Source organism: Coregonus clupeaformis, chromosome 30 (genome assembly GCF_020615455.1).
Source record: "Coregonus clupeaformis isolate EN_2021a chromosome 30, ASM2061545v1, whole genome shotgun sequence".
Classification (NCBI taxonomy): Eukaryota; Metazoa; Chordata; class Actinopteri; order Salmoniformes; family Salmonidae; genus Coregonus; species Coregonus clupeaformis.
The window spans coordinates 41108752-41129329 of NC_059221.1; the positions used below are offsets into that span (position 1 = coordinate 41108752).

Here is a 20578-nt window from a genome sequence, read left to right on the forward strand (position 1 = left end):
TGATAAATTTTATTTCCATTGATAATTTTTGTGTGATTTTGTTGTCAGCACATTCAACTATGTAAAGAAAAAAGTATTTAATAAGATAATGTCATTCATTCAGATCTAGGATGTGTTATTTTAGTGTTCCCTTTATTTTTTTGAGCAGTGTATATTTTAAACCCAAAGAAACAGTGAGATGATCTCCTGTGACTCACCCTCTTTCCACCAGGAACGAATCTCTCCACACCTTCCCCTTCTTGTTCACCTGGAACCTGACAATCAGGAGCGATAAAGACAGATCCATCAGCCATCTCCTTCATTGACTAGGTGTGACAGTCAGAACACCATGTAACGCTTGAGGAAATAATAATTCCTACACTCCATAGGGCAACAGCCTCCAGTGATGATAAAATGTTGGGAGGGAGATAAAAAACAGCCATGGGTCAGTCTGAGAGGAAAACAATCGATAGCACACTTCAGGTGTTCTTTTGGTTGAGGACAGGAAAAAGGAAAGTGATCGAACGTAGAAGAAAATAAAGTGGAATAAATTGGTCTCTTCCCTGAGTGCTCTGACCTTCTCCTGGCCTGGTGCTCAGATCTTAGTTATTGATCCATCGGCCCACAACGCTGCTCCCTCTCTCCTCCACCCTCAACCTTTCTCTCTCCCTCTCTCCTTTTCCCAGCACAGCTCTGCTCTCCTCCATCCCACCCCATCCCTTGACCTCCTCTCTTCCCCACACCCCCACATCATGCCAGCCAGCTAGCCTCCCCTGCCTGCGAAACAATTTCACAGCCATCTCTCTCTAATTACAGCTGCAGGGCTGGGAAAGAGAAGAGAATCCCCCAACACACCACACACATTTACCCCCCTCCATCCCTACTTTCATTCTCCTGTGGTGAAAGCTCTTCCTTCACTCAGTGGCATTGGCAGGCAGGCCAGCTCCTGGAGTTATTACCTCAGTTCCCCGTTGACATGTCTTCGAGGGATGGAGAAGGAGTTTTTATTTTTTTATATCTTTCTTTTTTTTCGTTAACGAAAGCAATATCCAGGCTGGGCAGGAGGAAGAGGTGTCGCTGGGATGTGGATGTGAACTCAACGGATGCCATGGTAACCTGGAAGGCCGAGCCAGGTCCAAAAATCGGTGCGGTGCCACAGTTTTGAGGAAAACTCATTGGTCAAACCCAGGTGTTAGATTGGGCTCTTTTGCAGTGATTTTACCAGAGAAGAGCAGGAACCCTGAGGGAACTAAAACCTGTCAGTGGCCTGTGCCAATGTACAACTCATATTCAATAGAATCACCTAGAGCAGGGGTATTAAAATCTTACCCTACGAGGTCCGGATCCTGCATGGTTTTCTGTTCTACCTGATAATTTCTTGCACCCACCTGTTGTCCTAAATCAGTGCCTGATTAGAGGGGAACAATGAAAAAAGCAGTGGAACTGGCTTCCAGGTCCAGAGTTGAATTTAAGGGACCTAGAGGATATACAGCTACTTCTGTCAGTGATCTACAGTGCCTTGCAAATGTATTCATCCCCCTTGGCGTTTTTCCTATTTTGTTGCATTACAACCTGTAATTTAAATGGATTTTTATTTGGATTTCATGTAATGGACAAACACAAAATAGTCCAAATTGGTGAAGTGAAATGAAAAAAAATACAAATAACGGTAAAGAGGTGCGTGCATATGTATTCACCCCCTTTGCTATGAAGCCCCTAAATAAGATCTGGTGCAACCAGTTATCGTCAGAAGTCACATAATTAGTTAAATAAAGTCCACCTGTGTGCAATCTAAGTGTCACATGATCTCAGTATATAGTATTTGATCCCCTGCTGATTTTGTACGTTTGCCCACTGACAAAGAAATGATCAGTCTATAATTTTAATGGTAGGTTTATTTGAACAGTGAGAGACAGAATAACAACAAAAAAATCCAGAAAAACTCATGTCAAAAATGTTGTTTAATTAGGGAAATAAGTTTTTTGACCCCCTCTCAATCAGAAAGATTTCTGGCTCCCAGGTGTCTTTTATACAGGTAATGAGCTGAGATTAGGAGCACACTCTTAAAGGGAGTGCTCCTAATCTCAGCTTGTTACCTGTATAAAAGACACCTGTCCACAGAAGCAATCAATCAATCAGATTCCAAACTCTCCACCATGGCCAAGACCAAAGAGCTCTCCAAGGATGTCAGGGACAAGATTGTAGACCTATACAAGGCTGGAATGGGCTACAAGACCATGGCCAAGCAGCTTGGTGAGAAGGTGACAAAAGTTGGTGCGATTATTCGCAAATGGAAGAAACACAAAATAACTGTCAATCTCCATGCAAGATCTCACCTCGTGGAGTTGCAATGATCATGAGAATGGTGAGGAATCAGCCCAGAACTACACGGGAGGATCTTGTCAATGATCTCAAGGCAGCTGGGACCATAGTCACCAAGAAAACAATTGGTAACACACTACGCCGTGAAGGACTGAAATCCTGCAGCGCCCGCAAGGTCCCCCTGCTCAAGAAAGCACATATACAGGCCCGTCTGAAGTTTGCCAATGAACATCTGAATGATTCAGAGGAGAACTGGGTGAAAGTGTTGTGGTCAGATGAGACCAAAATCGAGCTCTTTGGCATCAACTCAACTCGCCGTGTTTGGAGGAGGAGGAATGCTGCCTATGACCCCAAGAACACCATCCCCACCGTCAAACATGGAGGTGGAAACATTATGCTTTGGGGGTGTTTTTCTGCTAAGGGGACAGGACAACTTCACCGCATCCAAAGGAGTGGCTCAAGAAGAAGCACATTAAGGTCCTGGAGTGGCCTAGCCAGTCTCCAGACCATAATCCCATAGAAAATCTGTGGATTTTAATGACTTGGAGAAGATCTGCAAAGAGGAGTGGAACACAATCTCTCCTGAGATGTGTGCAAACCTGGTGGCCAACTACAAGAAACGTCTGACCTCTGTGATTGCCAACAAGGGTTTTGCCACCAAGTACTAAGTAATTTTTTGCAGAGGGGTCAAATACTTATTTCCCTCATTAAAATGCAAATCAATTTATAACATTTTTGACATGCGTTTTTCTGGATTCTTTTGTTGTTATTCTGTCTCTCACTGTTCAAATAAACCTACCATTAAAATTATAGACTGATCATGTCTTTGTCAGTGGGCAAACGTACAAAATCAGCAGGGGACCAAATACTTTTTTCCCTCACTGTATATATATACACCTGTTCTGAAAGGCTCCAGAGTCTGCAACACCATTAAGCAAGGGGCACCACCAAGCAAGCGGCACCATGTAGACCAAGGAGCTCTCCAAACAGGTCAGGGACAAAGTTGTGGAGAAGTACATATCAGGGTTGGGTTATAAAAAAATATCCGAAACCTTGAACATCCCACGGAGCACCATTAAATCCATTATTAAAAAAATTGAAAGAATATGGCACCACAACAAACCTGCCAAGAGAGGGCCACCTACCAAAACTCACGGACCAGGCAAGGAGGGCATTAATCAGAGAGACAACAAAGAGACCAATGAATGTGAATAGTTATCCACGCTCAAGTTTTCAGTTTTTTTTGTCTTATTTCTTGTTTGTTTCACGATAAAAACTATTTTGCATCTTCAAAGTGGTAGGCATGTTGTGTAATTCCAATGATACAAACCCCCCCAAAAATCTATTTTAATTCCAGGTTGTAAGGCAACAAAATAGGAAAAATGCCAAGGGGGGTGAACACTTTCGCAAGCCACTGTATTGCCTGCCAACATACAGAATACACATATCATACTGTATGAGTATAAAATAGTTATGGACAGGATGTTTCCCTTTTTGCTCCATACCTGTTGACTGGCCTCTCTATGTCCAGCAGTTTGAGGATGGACTTGCCGTCCATGTCCGGCGGGACGTCCATGCCAGCGATGTCCAGGATGGTGGGCGCCAGGTCAATGTTTAGCACCATGTGAGGGTTGCTATGGAGACGCAGTGAGAGATAAGGGGACAAGGTTATTACGGAGCACGGTCAGATGGTATCTGGTTGGTTAACGTCAGCTGATGAGAGAGAGTGGGATGGAGAGAGAGAGAGAGCGAGAGATGGAGAGACCGAGAAACAGGGAGAGAGAGAGCGAGAGAGCGAGAGAGAGAGAGAGAGAGAGAGAGAGAGAGAGAGAGAGAGAGAGAGAGAGAGCGCATGATGGAGAGAGAGAGGGAGAGCGAGAGATGGAGAGACCGAGAAACAGAGAGCGATGGAGAGAGAAAACGAGAGAGAGAGAGAGAGGAGAGAGCGAGAGAGAGAGATGAGAGAGAGACAGAGAGAGTGAGAGAGAGAGAGAGACAGAGAGAGTGAGAGAGAGAGAGACAGAGAGAGAGAGAGAGAGACAGAGAGAGAGAGAGAGAGAGAGAGAGAGAGAGAGAGAGAGAGAGAGAGAGAGAGAGAGAGAGAGAGAGAGAGAGAGAGAGAGAGAGAGAGAGAGAGAGAGAGAGTAGAGGGGGCAGGTGACAGATCATTATCATGTGAAGCTGACAAATGACTGCTCCAGAGATCTAGAGTCCAGACAGAAGAGAAGATGAGGACCTTCAGGACAGAGAGAGGGGAACAAGGGAGGTATTCAACCCTTAGGCTCTGTAGGCCATTTGTCCAGTCATATCAACCATACACCTGATTCCCTTCACCATCCCTCCTTCACTACAAAAGTATATCCCCCATCTTAGATGGTGGGCGCCAGGTCAATGTTTAGCACCATGTGAGGGTTGCTATGGAGACGCAGTGAGAGATAAGGGGACAAGGTTATTACGGAGCACGGTCAGATGGTATCTGGTTGGTTAACGTCAGCTGATGAGAGAGAGTGGGATGGAGAGAGAGAGCGAGCGAGAGATGGAGAGACCGAGAAACAGGGAGAGAGAGAGCGAGAGAGCGAGAGAGAGAGAGAGAGAGAGAGAGAGAGAGAGAGAGAGAGAGAGAGAGAGCGCGCATGATGGAGAGAGAGAGGGAGAGCGAGAGATGGAGAGACCGAGAAAGCAGAGAGCGATGGAGAGAGAGACAGAGAGAGAGAGAGAGAGAGAGAGAGAGAGAGAGAGAGAGAGAGAGAGAGAGAGAGAGAGAGAGAGAGAGAGAGAGAGAGAGAGAGAGAGAGAGAGAGAGAGTAGAGGGGGCAGGTGACAGATCATTATCATGTGAAGCTGACAAATGACTGCTCCAGAGATCTAGAGTCCAGACAGAAGAGAAGATGAGGACCTTCAGGACAGAGAGGGGAACAAGGGAGGTATTCAACCCTTAGGCTCTGTAGGCCATTTGTCCAGTCATATCAACCATACACCTGATTCCCTTCACCATCCCTCCTTCACTACAAAAGTATATCCCCCATCTTAGGCTCCCTCCTTTCACTCACTCTATTCCCTCCTCCCTACTAAGCTAACACATATTTCACCCCTTATTTCTGTTGAAACAAAACTACGTCCATACTTCCATTCGTTTGTATGGGTTACCTTCAGACGAGTCCTGTGACAGCCGTGGGGGTCGTAGAGCAAAACACCATCGTGTTCGTGAGTCTCCCCTGTCCATAGAGTGTAGTTTGCAGGCCAAACCGTTTGGACGCTACAGATGTTTTTGTGAGAAGAACGATTTTCTCATGGTCTGACAAACACCGCTCTAGCTCGGTCACCTTCCACCGCAGATGCGGAAGGCTGACATAGGTGGATGAGATGGATTGAGACACAGCCCATGCAAAAAATATCTGTAGTTTAAACTGACGGATTTTTATGGGGATTTTTAAATTATGTTTCTTAGATTGATGAGTCAATAGATTCTTAAGGATTTTAATCTTCTTCCCCTTGTTGTTAAGTCAGTCGTTTTTCACAATCTCATGATCTCCCCGTGAAATGGCTTTCACTGTCGTAGTCTGCTTTTCCAGGGAACAGAGTGCAGAGACACACCAAGGAAGTGGTTAACAACAGTAATGTTATTCAATCCAAACCCTTGGGAGGGAGGAAGGGGAGGAGAGAAGAGGAAATGGGAGAGGAAGGAGAGCCAGAGAATTGGGAAGAGATGGGTCCAGGTTGAGGTGGGGTGATGAAACTGGCTGAGGAGTGATGACACAGAGCTGGAGCAAAGAGGGATATGGAGGGTCTGAGTGATCTGTCCCCTGGAGCTAGAGTGTGCGGCTTTCCTTTTCTTTTTCAAGTGTTTTACGCCGTCAGCCAGCACCTCGCCTAAATAGGTGTGCGTTTCTTTCGCCTTTACCGGACACTGAATAATAACATCTGCATAGTAAATAGTAACTTACTTATTATTATTGTTGTTGCTATTATTGTCATTACCATTATTATTGTTGTTCAAATAAAAAAAATACTAAAAATACTAATGGGCGAAGGAGCAATGGCTCCTCTCGCAGCCAAATATGTATTTGCCTGCCATAGCCTGAGGGACACTGAATAATTAGCCATTCTTGTGATTTTGCTATTAATTGTAAATGTTGTGGGCCAAGTATCTATGATCATATGCTATCCATGTGCGTTTCTTTCGCCTTTATCTTAATCTGTTACCCAGTAAACACCCTACCGACAAAAAGCTCTAAAATGATGCCGAATGATAATTATTTTCCTGACACTGGTCAAAGACCCAAACAAGACATCTTTGAATATAGCCAAAGGGAACGTGATAACATAATTATATCAGAGTCCCTTTTTGACATGCCGGGGGGTAAATTCTGACCTCTCGAAATAACTGTTAAACTTATCTAAGCGCCAGACGAGAATGCATCTACATATAGTCACACTTAGTGATTGCGTCAAGGCGTTATTCCACGGGGACTCAGGTGGCAAAAAGAACCATAATTGGGACAGCGCACAGATTATTTCTGTGAGCGCTGGTGTGCCATCCTGAACAAATGCTCTATTGATTTAATGACATTAATTGTTGACCAGTTGAAAAATGATTTTATTGAAATAAATACCACGATTGAAGAGAAACGCACAGCTCTGCAAAGAGCTGTTAATGATGATGGCATATTCAATGAATTGATGACAACTAACCAAGCGCTCCAGGACAAGTTGTCTATATAATTAAAGGAGCTTGTTGGTGCTGTCATCTTCAGGACAGGAATACCGGCTTACTTAACGGAGGAATAAACACACATGTTCATCGTTGGTGTTTCAACCAGAACGCGGGAAAATGCCCATTCTTTATTTTCGCACATGCGCAGTTGTACATCTCTCATAGGGCATAACTGTACCAGTGTAAGAACACAATTTATAACATATTAGTCTATATGTTAACACCCCCACTTGCTCTTATACTGTACAAGTCGTATTCAACCTAACTATCAACACATTTAGCTTACAGTTATACATCTCACAAATGTCAGTTTACATTCCAAACATATAACCCAAGAATTTTTCATTTTTGAACTTCGTTACAGGTTTAGTCAAAACATCTGCAACCATGTCTGCCGTTGGACAATATTCAATACTTATTTTGCCATCACTGAGTGCAGATCGAATTAAATGATATCTGATGTCAACATGTTTACATCTCTGACGACATACTGGGTTCTTTGACAGAGCAATTGCACCTTGGTTATCTTCAAAGATTGTTACTGGTGCATATTGGCACTCACTATCCATCTGGCCCAATAACTGTACAAGGTACAAACTTTCTTGTGTAGTAGCAGCCAGTGCCATGTACTCTGCTTCACATGTAGATAAAGCTACTGTTGGCTGCTTCTTAGACCTCCATGAAATAACAGGTCCACATTTAGTTAAACTAAAACAATACCCTGTTATGCTTCGTCTGTCACTTTGATCTGCTGCCCAATCAGCATCACTATATGCTACGAGGTTGAGTTTTTCCACCCCCCTTTTTGTAACACAACTCCTGATTCATTGTCCCCTTCAAGTACCTCAACACATGTTTAGCTGTTATCCAGTGTTGCTCTTTTGGTTCTGATAGGTATTGTGACAGCTTGCTTACAATCCAACTGATATCCGGTCTTGTACATGTCATAACATATATCAAGCTGCCTATCACTTCACGATACCTTTTTGAATCAATAGGTTCACCATCACCATCAAAGTTTGTTTTTTTGTTCACATGGTGTTGACCTTGTTTTACAGTCTGACATACCAAACCTTTCCAGTATCTTGGTTATGTACCTTGTTTGGCTCATCTTTATTTTCCCTTCACTTTGTGTAAAATCAATGCCTAGGAAATGTCCAAGCCTCCCAAGATCTTTCATCTTAAATTTTTCACTTAACATTTCTTTTACACTTGTGAGTGAGTCACTATCACTAGCAGCGATAATTAGATCATCGACCCAAATTATCAAAATGATCTTTTCTGTTGCAGTTTGTTTGTTGTAAACACAGTGATCAGCTGGGTTCTGTGTAAAACCATTTTCACTAAGGTGATCATGCAACATTATGTTCCAGTTCCTTCCTGACTGTTTCAGGCCGTACAGTGACTTGTTCAGTTTGCAGACTAGTTGCTCACCTGTATCTGACCTGACTTCAAAACCCTCTGGTTGCTCCATGTACACTTCACAGTCAATAGGAGCATGTAGATATGCTGTTTTGACATCCATCTGATGTAACTCTAAGTCATACTGAGCTGCTAGCTGCATCAAACAACGTACTGATGTCATATTTGCAGTTGGAGAAAAAGTCTCCTTATAGTCTATTCCTGCCACTTGACTATATCCCTTTGCAACATATCTTGCCTTGTATGTCTCAGTCTCATCTGAATTGTTTTTGACCGCATAGACCCACCTGCCCCCCACTGCATTTTTACCCTCTGGCAGTGTGGTCAATGTGAATGTATCATTTTCCCTAAGGGAATCCATCTCCTCCTTCATAGCAGTAGCCCAAATCTCTGATTTTGGTGAAATCATTGCTTCTTTGAAGGTTTGTGGTGCATTGCACATTACTCTGTAGCAGTAGTCAACACTAGGTGGTATCTGGTCATCACACTTCACTTTACACTCATAGTCTTTTAAGTACTGGGGCTTCTTCCTCTCTCTGTCTGGATAGCGTGGACTCTGACTATCTGAAGTCTCCATTTGCACATCTTGTGTCTCTTCGGAATTTTGATCTGCCATCTTGGCTTTTGGCATGGGGGATTGAAATCTCTCCCCATGAAGATCATCACTCATTTCCAAATCTGTCTGAGTTTGGCGTTCGACTACACCTTTTGTAACGAACTTGACTAATCTGTTTTTAAGAACTTTTCCAGTGTCTGTGTAGTAGACTAGGTATGCTGGACTATTTTTATCATACCCGACAAAAATACCCTTTTCACATCTTGAGTCCAACTTTTTCTTGTTCTGTCTGTATGCATAGCAAACAGATCCAAATTACATTTACATTACATTTACATTTTAGTCATTTAGCAGACGCTCTTATCCAGAGCGACTTACAGGAGCAATTAGGGTTAAGTGCCTCGCTCAAGGGCACATTAACGTCATTTAGCAGACGCTCTTATCCAGAGCGACTCACAAATTGGTGCGTTCACCCTATAGCCAGTGGGATAACCACTTTACAATTTGGGGGGGTAGAAGGATTACTTTATCCTATCCCAGGTATTCCTTAAAGAGGTGGGGTTTCAAATGTCTCCGGAAGGTGGTGAATGACTCCGCTGTCCTGGCGTCGTGAGGGAGCTTGTTCCACCATTGGGGTGCCAGAGCAGCGAACAGTTTTGACTGGGCTGAGCGGGAACTATGCTTCCGCAGAGGAAGGGGAGCCAGCAGGCCAGAGGTGGATGAACGCAATGCCCTCGTTTGGGTGTAGGGACTGATCAGAGCCCGAAGGTACAGAGGTGCCGTTCCCCTCACTGCTCCATAGGCAAGCACCATGGTCTTGTAGCGGATGCGAGCTTCAACTGGAAGCCAGTGGAGTGTGCGGAGGAGGGGGGTGACGTGAGAGAACTTGGGAAGGTTGAACACCAGACGGGCTGCGGCATTCTGGATGAGTTGTAGGGGTTTAATGGCACAGGCAGGGAGGCCAGCCAACAGCGAGTTGCAGTAGTCCAGACGGGGAGATGACAAGTGCCTGGATTAGGACCTGTGCCGCTTCCTGTGTAAGGCAGGGTCGTACTCTCCGGATGTTGTAGAGCATGAACCTGCAGGAGCGGGTCACCGCCTTGATGTTGGCGGAGAACGACAGGGTGTTGTCCAGGGTCACGCCTAGGCTCTTCGCACTCTGGGAGGAGGACACAGCGGAGTTGTCAACCGTGATGGCGAGATCATGGAACGGGCAGTCCTTCCCCGGGAGGAAGAGCAGCTCCGTCTTGCCAGGGTTCAGCTTGAGGTGGTGATCCGTCATCCATACTGATATGTCTGCCAGACATGCAGAGATGCGATTCGCCACCTGGTTATCAGAAGGGGGAAAGGAGAAGATTAGTTGTGTATCGTCAGCGTAGCAATGATAGGAGAGGCCATGTGAGGATATGACAGAGCCAAGTGACTTGGTGTATAGGGGAGAAAAGGAGAGGGCCTAGAACTGAGCCCTGGGGGACACCAGTGGTGAGAGCACGTGGTGCGGAGACAGCTTCTCGCCACGCCACTTGGTAGGAGCGACCGGTCAGGTAGGACGCAATCCAGGAGTGAGCCGCGCCGGAGATGCCCAGCTCGGAGAGGGTGGAGAGGAGGATCTGATGGTTCACAGTATCAAAGGCAGCAGACAGGTCTAGAAGGACAAGAGCAGAGGAGAGAGAGTTAGCTTTCTAAATTCTTTCATCTTTGAAAGATCAGGCTTTCTCCCAGTAAACATGTAGTGTGGAGTCTGTCCTACACGCTTATTGTAACACCTATTGCGAATTACTGCAGCAGTCATTACAGCATATGTCCACAATTTCTTTGGTAGGTTGCTCTCAAGTAGCATGCATCTTGCCATTTCAAACAGTGTTCTCCAATTTCTCTCAGCGGTCCCATTTTGATGGGGTGAGTAAGGGGCTGAAGTTTCATGTCTTATGGCATTCTTACTGAGCAGTGACTGGAACTCTTTGGCTGTGTACTCTGTGCCATTATCTGACCTGACACACTTTATTTTTCCATAAGGGGCCACATCAGCAATAAACTTCTCAGTAGCTTTTACAGTATCACTTTTTGCTTTTAGGAAATACACAAAAACTGACCCTGAATAATCATCCGTAAATGCTAGAGTATATCTGAACCCATCTTTCGCCTCTGGCTCAATAGGGCCAGCCAAATCAGTGTGCACAAGCTCAAGAGCTGCTTTTGCCTTTTCATCAGGCTCTCTGTTTCTGCTCTGAACAAATTTTCCCTGTGTGCAGATTTCACAGTTGAGGGTAGATTTGTCAATCTTACCTGTGATTTTCATTCCCTCTGTCACATTTTCTAACTTTGACACATCCTCAAAATTACAGTGGCCAAGAATTTTGTGCCGTGTGTGAATATCATAGCACCCATAACATCCATCATTTTCATCACTTACAGTGTTAAGATAGTAAAGTCTATCGTACTCCTCGATGTCAAAAGTGGTACCGTTCTTGTGGATGAGCTTGTTACACCCCTGTCGAAAGTTGACTGAAGCTCCGTTGGCTGTCGCTGCTTTAACAGAGAAAATGTCCTGTGGAAACGACGGCACGTACAGCGCCTTCGTCAGCGCTGTTTTCACCCGACGACCCGTGTTGTCTCTCAGGTAAACCTCCGCTGCACCTCTCCTCTCCGTGACACCATTCGTTCTTGTTCCGTCAGCCAGCTCCACGGAATGTTTTTCCGGTTTGAAAGTCTTGTCAAACTCCTTAAACTTCCCGATGTCCGTGACTATATGTGACGTTGCTCCCGTATCAACCATCAGCCCTTTTTGTTTCAGTCCACGAACCTGACAGTCACTTATTTTGAATGCAAATGTGTGGCCTTCAGCATCTGTTGCTTGTTTCACATTGTCTCTTCTTTTTCGTCTGCAATTTGCGTCAGTATGAGTGGAGCTCTTGCAAAAACTACACCACTGTCTCCGTTCTCTGTGCTCTTCAGTAACGGTACATTCCCGGGCCTTGTGCCCTTTCTGGCCACAGTTGAAGCAGGTTATCTCGGTCCCTTTATCTCTTCCTCTTGGCCAGCTAACTTTAATGTTACTTGCCTTCATCACGTTGTCATCAGTGGAAATGGCGCTAAACTTCTCGGTGCTTTCATAGCTCCTCAACTTGGTTTTGAACTTGCCATAAGTTGTCGGCTCGTCACTCTGCGTTATGTGGATGGCAAACGGCTTAAATGATTCGGGCAAACCTTTCAGAATCATTGCAATCAACAGCCCGTCACTTAAAGTCTCTTCAGCATTCCTCAGTGCTGTAATAGCCGTCTCAGCACGAATGATATAATCCGTAACACTTTCGTCACTGGCTTTCTGAAGAGAAGTTAGCTCAGTGTAGAGGCTAATCACACGTGGCTTCCCTTTACCTGCATAATGTTCCCTCAATATCTTCAACGCTTTTCTCCCATCATCTGCTGCTTCTCTCATTATCAGGGAAAGACTTTTATCATCCAAAACCTGTATCAATTCGGCGTAGGCTTCTTCATTTTTCTCTCCGTCTTCTTCATCTTCATCCACGCTCAATATGGTGGCCTTTAGCCCTAGCAAACGCAAGTGTCAAAAAACTTCGTCTCCCATAACTCGTAGTTTTTTTCATCTCTGTCGAAACATAATCTATTCCATCGGCTTCCATGTTCCCTCCTGGGCCCATAACCTGTTGGTGCTGTCATCTTCAGGACAGGAATACCGGCTTACTTAACGGAGGAATAAACACACATGTTCATCGTTGGTGTTTCAACCAGAACGCGGGAAAATGCCCATTCTTTATTTTCGCACATGCGCAGTTGTACATCTCTCATAGGGCATAACTGTACCAGTGTAAGAACACAATTTATAACATATTAGTCTATATGTTAACAGAGCTTAAAATCAAGAAATTCAACCAAGACAAAAAAGACAAGGCCGAGGACAAAGTCTACTTCTGGAGAAACCCTGACAAAAGAAGCCGCTAACTTCTATCCACTCCGGTCTTACCAACGCTCTACAACCAGCGCCTCATCCGCTTCCAGCGGCAGTTTTTTATCCAACGAGAGACTGGGTCGACGGAAGCGCGGAGGTGGCCGCGGTCACGTGTACCGATGAGATGCCGTACACGACGTGGTAAGAAGAAACGACAACCAGAGGCAGAGGGGTCCCAGAACCCACGGGACTGAGTGTCTTTAATTTATCAAGCAAGATATTGAGACCTGCCCATGTCTCCTTGCTTAATAAAGGGTTATCTTTTGTGCCTACAACTCAGTGCAACGATTTCGATGTTAATGTAGACATGTTTAAGTTTTTTTTTAGAAACATCCGTTTAAGGGAATACTTCAGCTCCCCTAATCGTGATATTTCAACTGAACATGTAGGTGGCTCACCTGCACATATTCCGACTCCTTTCAGAAGTAAGTTATTTTGTACCTCCAGCCAATCGCAATCACTCTATTGAGACATATTGCAGACTCGTTGAAAAATATGTTGGTAATCTCCTTAAGAACAAACAGGAGTACATATCTTTTCAAAATTTACCCAAGGATGAAAAACAAGCGTTGCTTGATTTACAATTCGATACGTCAGTTCTTACCCGCCTGCTGATAAGGGTGGGTCAGTTGTACTCATGGATAGGACAGTTTATGTAAATGAGTGTCACAGACAACTGCTTGACAACACCTTTTACAAGAAACTCAGAAGTGACCCCACTTCCCAATTTCAGAACACTATATTTTCTGTCCTAGATGGGTATTTAAGTTCTGGTCAAATCACCAAAAAAGAACACGATTTTTTGGCTATTCAACACCCTAAAATTGGTACTTTCTATACTTTGCCGAAATTACACAAGAATGTTACAAAACCTCCAGGGCGCCCTATTGTAGCGGGCATTGATGCAGTAACAGCCCCTTTATCGACCTATGTTGACTTTTTTATTAGATCTCTCGCAGAACAGCTCCCCTCCTTTGTAAAGGACACTAGCAGTATGATCTATATTATTGAATCTCTTGATCCTCTCCCTGATAATACCTTGTTAGTTACTTTTGATGTTGAGTCGTTATACATTCATATTCCACACAAGGGCGGTATTGAAGCCATGAAACATTTTCTTCTGCAACGTGACCCTATTTTACATTTACGTCATTTAGCAGACGCTCTTATCCAGAGCGACTTACAAATTGGTGCATTCACCTTATAGCCAGTGGGATAAATGAACCTACAGGATCGGGATGTTAGCGGAGAACGACAGGGTGTTGTCCAGGGTCACGCCAAGGCTCTTCGCACTCTGGGAGGAGGACACAACGGAGTTGTCAACCGTGATGGCGAGATCATGGAACAGGCAGTCCTTCCCCGGGAGGAAGAGCAGCTCCGTCTTGCCAAGGTTCAGCTTGAGGTGGTGATCTGCCAGACATGCAGAGATGCGATTCGCCACCTGGTTATCAGAAGGGGGAAGGAGAAGATTAGTTGTGTATCGTCAGCGTAGCAATGATAGGAGAGGCCATGTGAGGATATGACAGAGCCAAGTGACTTGGTGTATAGCGAGAATAGGAGAGGGCCTAGAACTGAGCCCTGGGGGACACCAGTGGTGAGAGCACGTGGTGCGGAGACAGCTTCTCGCCACGCCACTTGGTAGGAGCGACCGGTCAGGTAGGACGCGATCCAAGAGTGAGCCGCGCCGGAGATGCCCAGCTCGGAGAGGGTGGAGAGGAGGATCTGATGGTTCACAGTATCAAAGGCAGCAGACAGGTCTAGAAGGACGAGAGCAGAGGAGAGAGAGTTAGCTTGAACCCCTAATGAACTACCTTCCAGTGCATGCATGATAACATTGGCTGAAATAGTACTCACACACAACTACTTCATGTTTCTACATGATTTCTTTATTCAGACGAAGGGTACCGCTATGGGATCCCCTATGGCTCCTAACTATGCTAATTTGTATGTGGGTTACATTGAGAAACAGTCAATTTTCAATCCTCTCAAAAATGTTTTCTTGCCTAACATTATTATTTGGAAACGGTACATTGATTATATTTTTGTTCTATGGAGGGGTGATTCGAAACAGCACCAGGCATTCCATGCTTTTCTTAACTCTTGTTCTGAGCACCTGAGATTTATTATGCAATCTAACACACGTCAAATCAGTTTCCTTGATCTTCTGATTTTGTGTGAGGATAATGTTCTATACACTGATCTTTACAGGAAACCTACTGATCGTAACAGTTTGTTGAGGGCTGATAGTTGTCACCCGCTTCCTTTGAAAAACAGTTTGCCCTACAGCCAATTCTGTCGAATCAAAAATAATTTGTAAAAAACAATCAGATTTCGACCGTAATATGGCTGAGACGCAAAGAAAATTCAAGGAGAGGGGGTACAAAAATGGTCAGATTAATACTGCCATTGAGAAAATTCAAAACAGATCGAGACCTGATCTCTTTCAAGGACAGTCTCGCAAAAAGAAGCATTCTTGCGTTCTAACTACACGCTATTCAAAGTGCTCTGAACAAATTAAGGGAATCGTTTACAAACATTGGCACATTCTAAGATCCGATGACAGTATTGGTAATGTATTTTCAGACCCTCCCTTGGTTGTATTCTCACGGGGCAGAAATCTCAGAGATCAATTGGTAAACTCTGATTTACCACCCCTAAATATCCCTGCACAACGTCTATTTGCGCCTCTACGGGATGGAAACTACAAGTGTAACGGCTGAGCTCAATGCAATGGCACTTACAAATGTAGATCCTTCAAACACCCCCAAACAGGGAAACGGATCCCAATCAAAGGTGTTATTACGTGCTCCACTAAGGCAGTTATTTATCTTATAACTTGTCCTTGTGGTAAAAATTATGTGGGTAAAACAAAGCGCGAATTAAAAGTACGAATATCAGAGCATCGTAGCACCATTAGGTGCAAAAACTCGACATACCCAGTCGCTGCCAACTTTTTGGTAGCGAACCACTCGATTTCTTCCCTACGTTATATCGGCATCGAACAGGTCACCCTCCCTAGGAGAGGGGGTGACCTCGACAACTTATTGATAAAACGAGAGGCTGCCTGGATCTTTAATTTAAAGACCCTTGCTCCCTTCGGTCTCAACGTAGACTTTGATTTGAAGCCATTCTTGTGATTTTGCTATGCATTGTAAATGTTGTGGGCTTATGTAGCCAAGTATCCATGATCATATGCTATCCATGTTTTTTGTATGTTTTTATCTGCGAATTGGCCAATGCTATTAGGCCAATGCTATTAGGCCAATGCTATTAGGCCACACCCGGCCATGATTACAGACACCTGCGTCACACCCGTCGCTATGGGCGGGCCATAGGGGGCCGGGCCCGCCCCCCAAAATGCTTGTGCCCCCCCCCCCACTTGAGGCACAGATCTCTTAAAAAAATTACTTTAATTTTATATTAAAATAGTTGCTAATTTTGTGTTGCATTAATGTTGCATTCTTTATCATTAAAACATTAAAATTATAAAGAAACAATGGTGTGATTTTGTTTGATTGATGTGAATCTACACTGCAACAGCCTATCACGGCCTTAATAAAAAGAAAGTTAGGCTACGTACGTGACGTAGCCTACGTCAGTGTAGCCGCTCAACAGTTACCGCGCATTTTTGAAAGCTGGATGAGTTTTCGCCGGCTTACTCGCTTCAGTTCGTCATGGATATCCGTAAGTGGTTGAAAAGCCCACCAACAGTCTCCTCTGCCAAATTGGATACGACACCGACGCCTCCTGATGTAGTTGGAGAAGGAGACCCTGGACGACAGTCTGAGCCTGATGCTAGTAGCTCCGTGGAGTCCGACCCTGGGCCTGTCAGGACCTGCAGATCAAGTGCAACCGCGACTGGGGCAGCATTTGGGCCACAACTGCCTGTTGAATCAGTGGGTGTGAGTGACCTCGGCATGGACAAACCCAAACAGGTTGTGTTGAGGAAATATCTAGTCAAAATGTTTGGTTCAAAAAAACGATCATTTTCCTCTAGCTGGTATTTGAACAGGGACTGGTTTGAGTACTCGGTGGAAAAGGACTCCGCATTTTGTTATGCATGCAGGAAATTCAAATATGTATCATCGGACGCGACCTTCTCCATTAAGGGATTTAATGATTGGAAACATGCAATTGGAACAGGCAAGGGCTTAAATAAGCATGCAGCTTCAAAAGAACATTTAGCCTGTGAAGCAATGTCGATTCAGAAAAACGTAGAGAGATAGGAAAATAGATTTCCACTCTCTTAAATTCAGAGCAACTGGCTCGCAACAGATACTACATGTCAGCTGTAATTGATATGCTGGAGTTTTTAGTGGTGAATCAATTGCCGTTACGTGGAGATAATGCTGGTTTTGCCAGTGTGTTAGATGATAATAGCTCAATGGGGCTGTTTTTGTCTCTCTTTGAGTACACCATGCGCAAAGATCCTGAACTGACACGGATTACAAAAACAATCCCACAGAATGCACGCTATACCAGCCCACAGATACAAAACGAGATTATCGAAATGATGAGCAAACCCGTGACAGAGGAGATAGTGAGACAAGTCGGCGATAGCTGGTATTCAATTAAAGTGGATGGCACACAGGATCCTTTAGGCCAAGAAAACATATCTGTAGTTATGCGTTTTGTTGACAAACTATGGTCTGTGTGAGCCCTTCTTGGTAATGGCCACATATGAGAAAGGTGATGCAGAGGCTCTGACAGGTGTCATCATTGATGAGCTCACCAGCGCCGGACTCAGCATGGACAAAATCCTGAGTCAAGTTTATGATGGCGCATCACTCATGTCTGGCAGGCATGGTGGTGTGCAGAAATTGCTCCAAAACAAGCTGGATCGTAACATACCATATATTCACTGCTTTAATCACCAACTTCATCTGGTTGTGATTCATGCCATGTCCAGTGAAGCAGCTGTCGATAATTTTTTTGGAGTATGCAACATGCTGTACAACTTAATCAGGATGCCAACCGTGGCTATTCTGTACACCGTGGCTATTCTGGTCCTGAAACGTCTCTTGGACCAGAGATGGACTGGCCACTTGGCAACGGTCAAAGTTGTGGTGAAGAGTTTTCACGACATATCCACATTACTGACCGAGGTGGAAAACACACGAGGCCTTGGAGCGGAGGTGCGCGTCGAGGCTACGGGGCTGCTTCGTGCCATTACGCAGCGCAGTTTTCTTTTCATTGTGCACCTTGTTATGAAACTGTTGTCACTTTTCGAGCAGCCTACCAGACTACTACAGGCCGAAGATATTGACTTGTTCACTGCGGTGACACTTGTGAATAGCGCTTCTGACTGCGTGAAGACACTGCGCACAGAAAACGAGTTTTCTGCACTGTGGGATCTCTGCGCTCCTCCAGCATCGGCCACCGAGGCTGTGCCGGTGACCGACCCTGGTCCAAGCAAGTGAAGACGCACAATTAATAAGAACCTCCGCGGATTTGCAGTTGAAGAAACAGTTGGTCAGCAACAAAGTGACAGATGAAAAGACTGAGTTCATGAGATTGTTTTACAGTGTTATCGATGCTGTGCAAGGAGAGATGAATGCTCGTTTTGGAGAGCGCAGTAGCGAGCTCATTGGCGCACTGGCTGCTTTGAACCCAGAGGCAGAGGATAATTTCCTGGACCCATCAAAGGTAACCCCTCTCCTGGTATTAGCTGGAACTGATGTGGTTGAATCTGAATATACTGTGGCTCGTGAGTTCCTGGTGAAGAAAATGACTGACACCCCGGTTCCCCCCGAAGATGGAAAATTGATAATAGCCAACATCCTCAGCACATTCAACTGTGCACTCCAGGCTATGCCGACTGTTCTCACAGCCTACACACTTGCCCTAACTTTAGGAGCTTCCACAGCAATGTGTGAAAACTCATTTTCCACGCTCAAAAGCGTCTTCTCAGAGCATCGGCGCAGTATGCTGCACAGACGCAAGGCCCAGCTGATTTAAGCTTGCTTTTGAAAAGGACCTCACTCACAAGTTTAAGTCCGAGTGGAAGGATACTTTGATGAGGAGGTTCTGCTCGGAGAAACGCCGCCTCCCGCTGTACTGACAGGAGGGACTGGAGAGAGGACAGCGCTGCCTCCACTCAAAGTACCGGTAGGTTCGAAGTCTCTGTGTGTGTATATGCGTGTGTGTGTCTCATGGCAATGCATATCCCTCTGTTGACTGCTTTAAAATGCAATGTTTGAGAGCTGCATCTGCTGTTACATCTAATATGTTGTATAGTCAAGTGTTTTATGGATATTCATAACATTGCTTCTATGTAATGTGGTGTAGGCTATAGGCTACCTGGTCATATTGCTGTTGGTTATGTTTAATGTGATGATTACGTGCTGCGCAAATAGAGTATACGATTGTTATAAATATACGTACTGTAGGCTAATAATAATTGTGCCCTGCCCTCCCATGCATTTCATATGCCCCCCTTAAGACTGAGGTCTGGCGACGGGTCTGCGCTCAGCAAGGAAGAAGCCACTGCTCCAAAACCGCCATAAAAAAGGCAGACTACGATTTGCAACTGCACATGGGGACAAAGATCCTACTTTTTGGAGAAATGTCCTCTGGTCTGATGAAACAAAAATAGAACTGTTTGGCCATAATGACCATCGTTATGTTCGGAGGAAAAAAGGGGGCCCTTGCAAGCCGAAGAACACCATCCCAACCGTGAAGCACGGGGGTGGCAGCATCATGCTGTGGGGGTGCTTTGCTGCAGGAGGGACTGGTGCACTTCACAAAATAGATGGCATCATGAGGAAGGGAAATGATGTGGATATATTGAAGCAACATCTCAAGACATCAGTCAGGAAGTTAAAGCTTGGTCGCAAATGGGTTATCCAAATGGACAATGACCCCAAGCATACTTCCAGTTGTGGCAAAATGGCTTAAGGACAACAAAGTCAAGGTATTGAAGTGGCCATCACAAAGCCCTGACCTCAATCCTATAGAAAATTTGTGGGCAGAACTGAAAAAGTGTGTGCAAGCAAGGAGGCCTACAAACCTGACTCAGTTACACAAGCTCTGTCAGGATGAATGGGCCAAAATCCACCCAAATTATTGTGGGAAGCTTGTAGAAGGCTACCCGAAATGTTTGACCTAAGTTAAACAATTTAAAAGCAATGCTACCCAATACTAATTGAGTGTATGTAAACGTCTGACCCGCTGGGAATGTGATGAAAGAAATAAAAGCTGAAATAAATAATTCTCTCTACTATTATTCTGATATTTCACATTCTTAAAATAAAGTGGTGATCCTAACTGACCTAAGACAGGGAATTTGTACTAGGTTTAAATTTCAGTAATTGTGAAAAACTGAGTTTAAATGTATTTGGCTAAGGTGTATGTAAACATCTGACTTCAACTGTACATACAGACTTGAAAATCACTGGCCACTTTAATAAATGGAACACTAGTCACTTTAATAATGTTTACATACCTTGCACTACTCATCTCATATGTATATACTGTATTCTATAATATTCTACTGTATCTTAGTCCATGCCGCTCTGTCATTGCTTGTCCATATATGTATATATTCTTAAATTCCATTCCTTACTTAGATTTGTGTGAATTGGGTATATGTTGTGAAATTGTTAGATATTACTTG

The 20578-nt window shown here is 44.5% G+C and overlaps 1 protein-coding gene across 1 annotated transcript in view; it reads right to left on the reverse strand.

Moving 5' to 3' along the window:
- LOC121546564 (extracellular sulfatase Sulf-2-like) overlaps positions 1–13369 on the reverse strand; it is a 30500-nt gene extending 17131 nt beyond the window's left edge. The window contains exons 1-3 of the mRNA XM_041857817.2: positions 13362–13369; positions 3807–3935; positions 198–254 (exon numbers count right to left, since the gene is read on the reverse strand). Coding sequence (XP_041713751.1) covers positions 198–254; positions 3807–3935; positions 13362–13369 — 194 coding nt within the window. The remainder of the gene's footprint in view (positions 1–197; positions 255–3806; positions 3936–13361) is intronic.
- Between the last annotated feature and the right edge of the window lie 7209 nt (positions 13370–20578).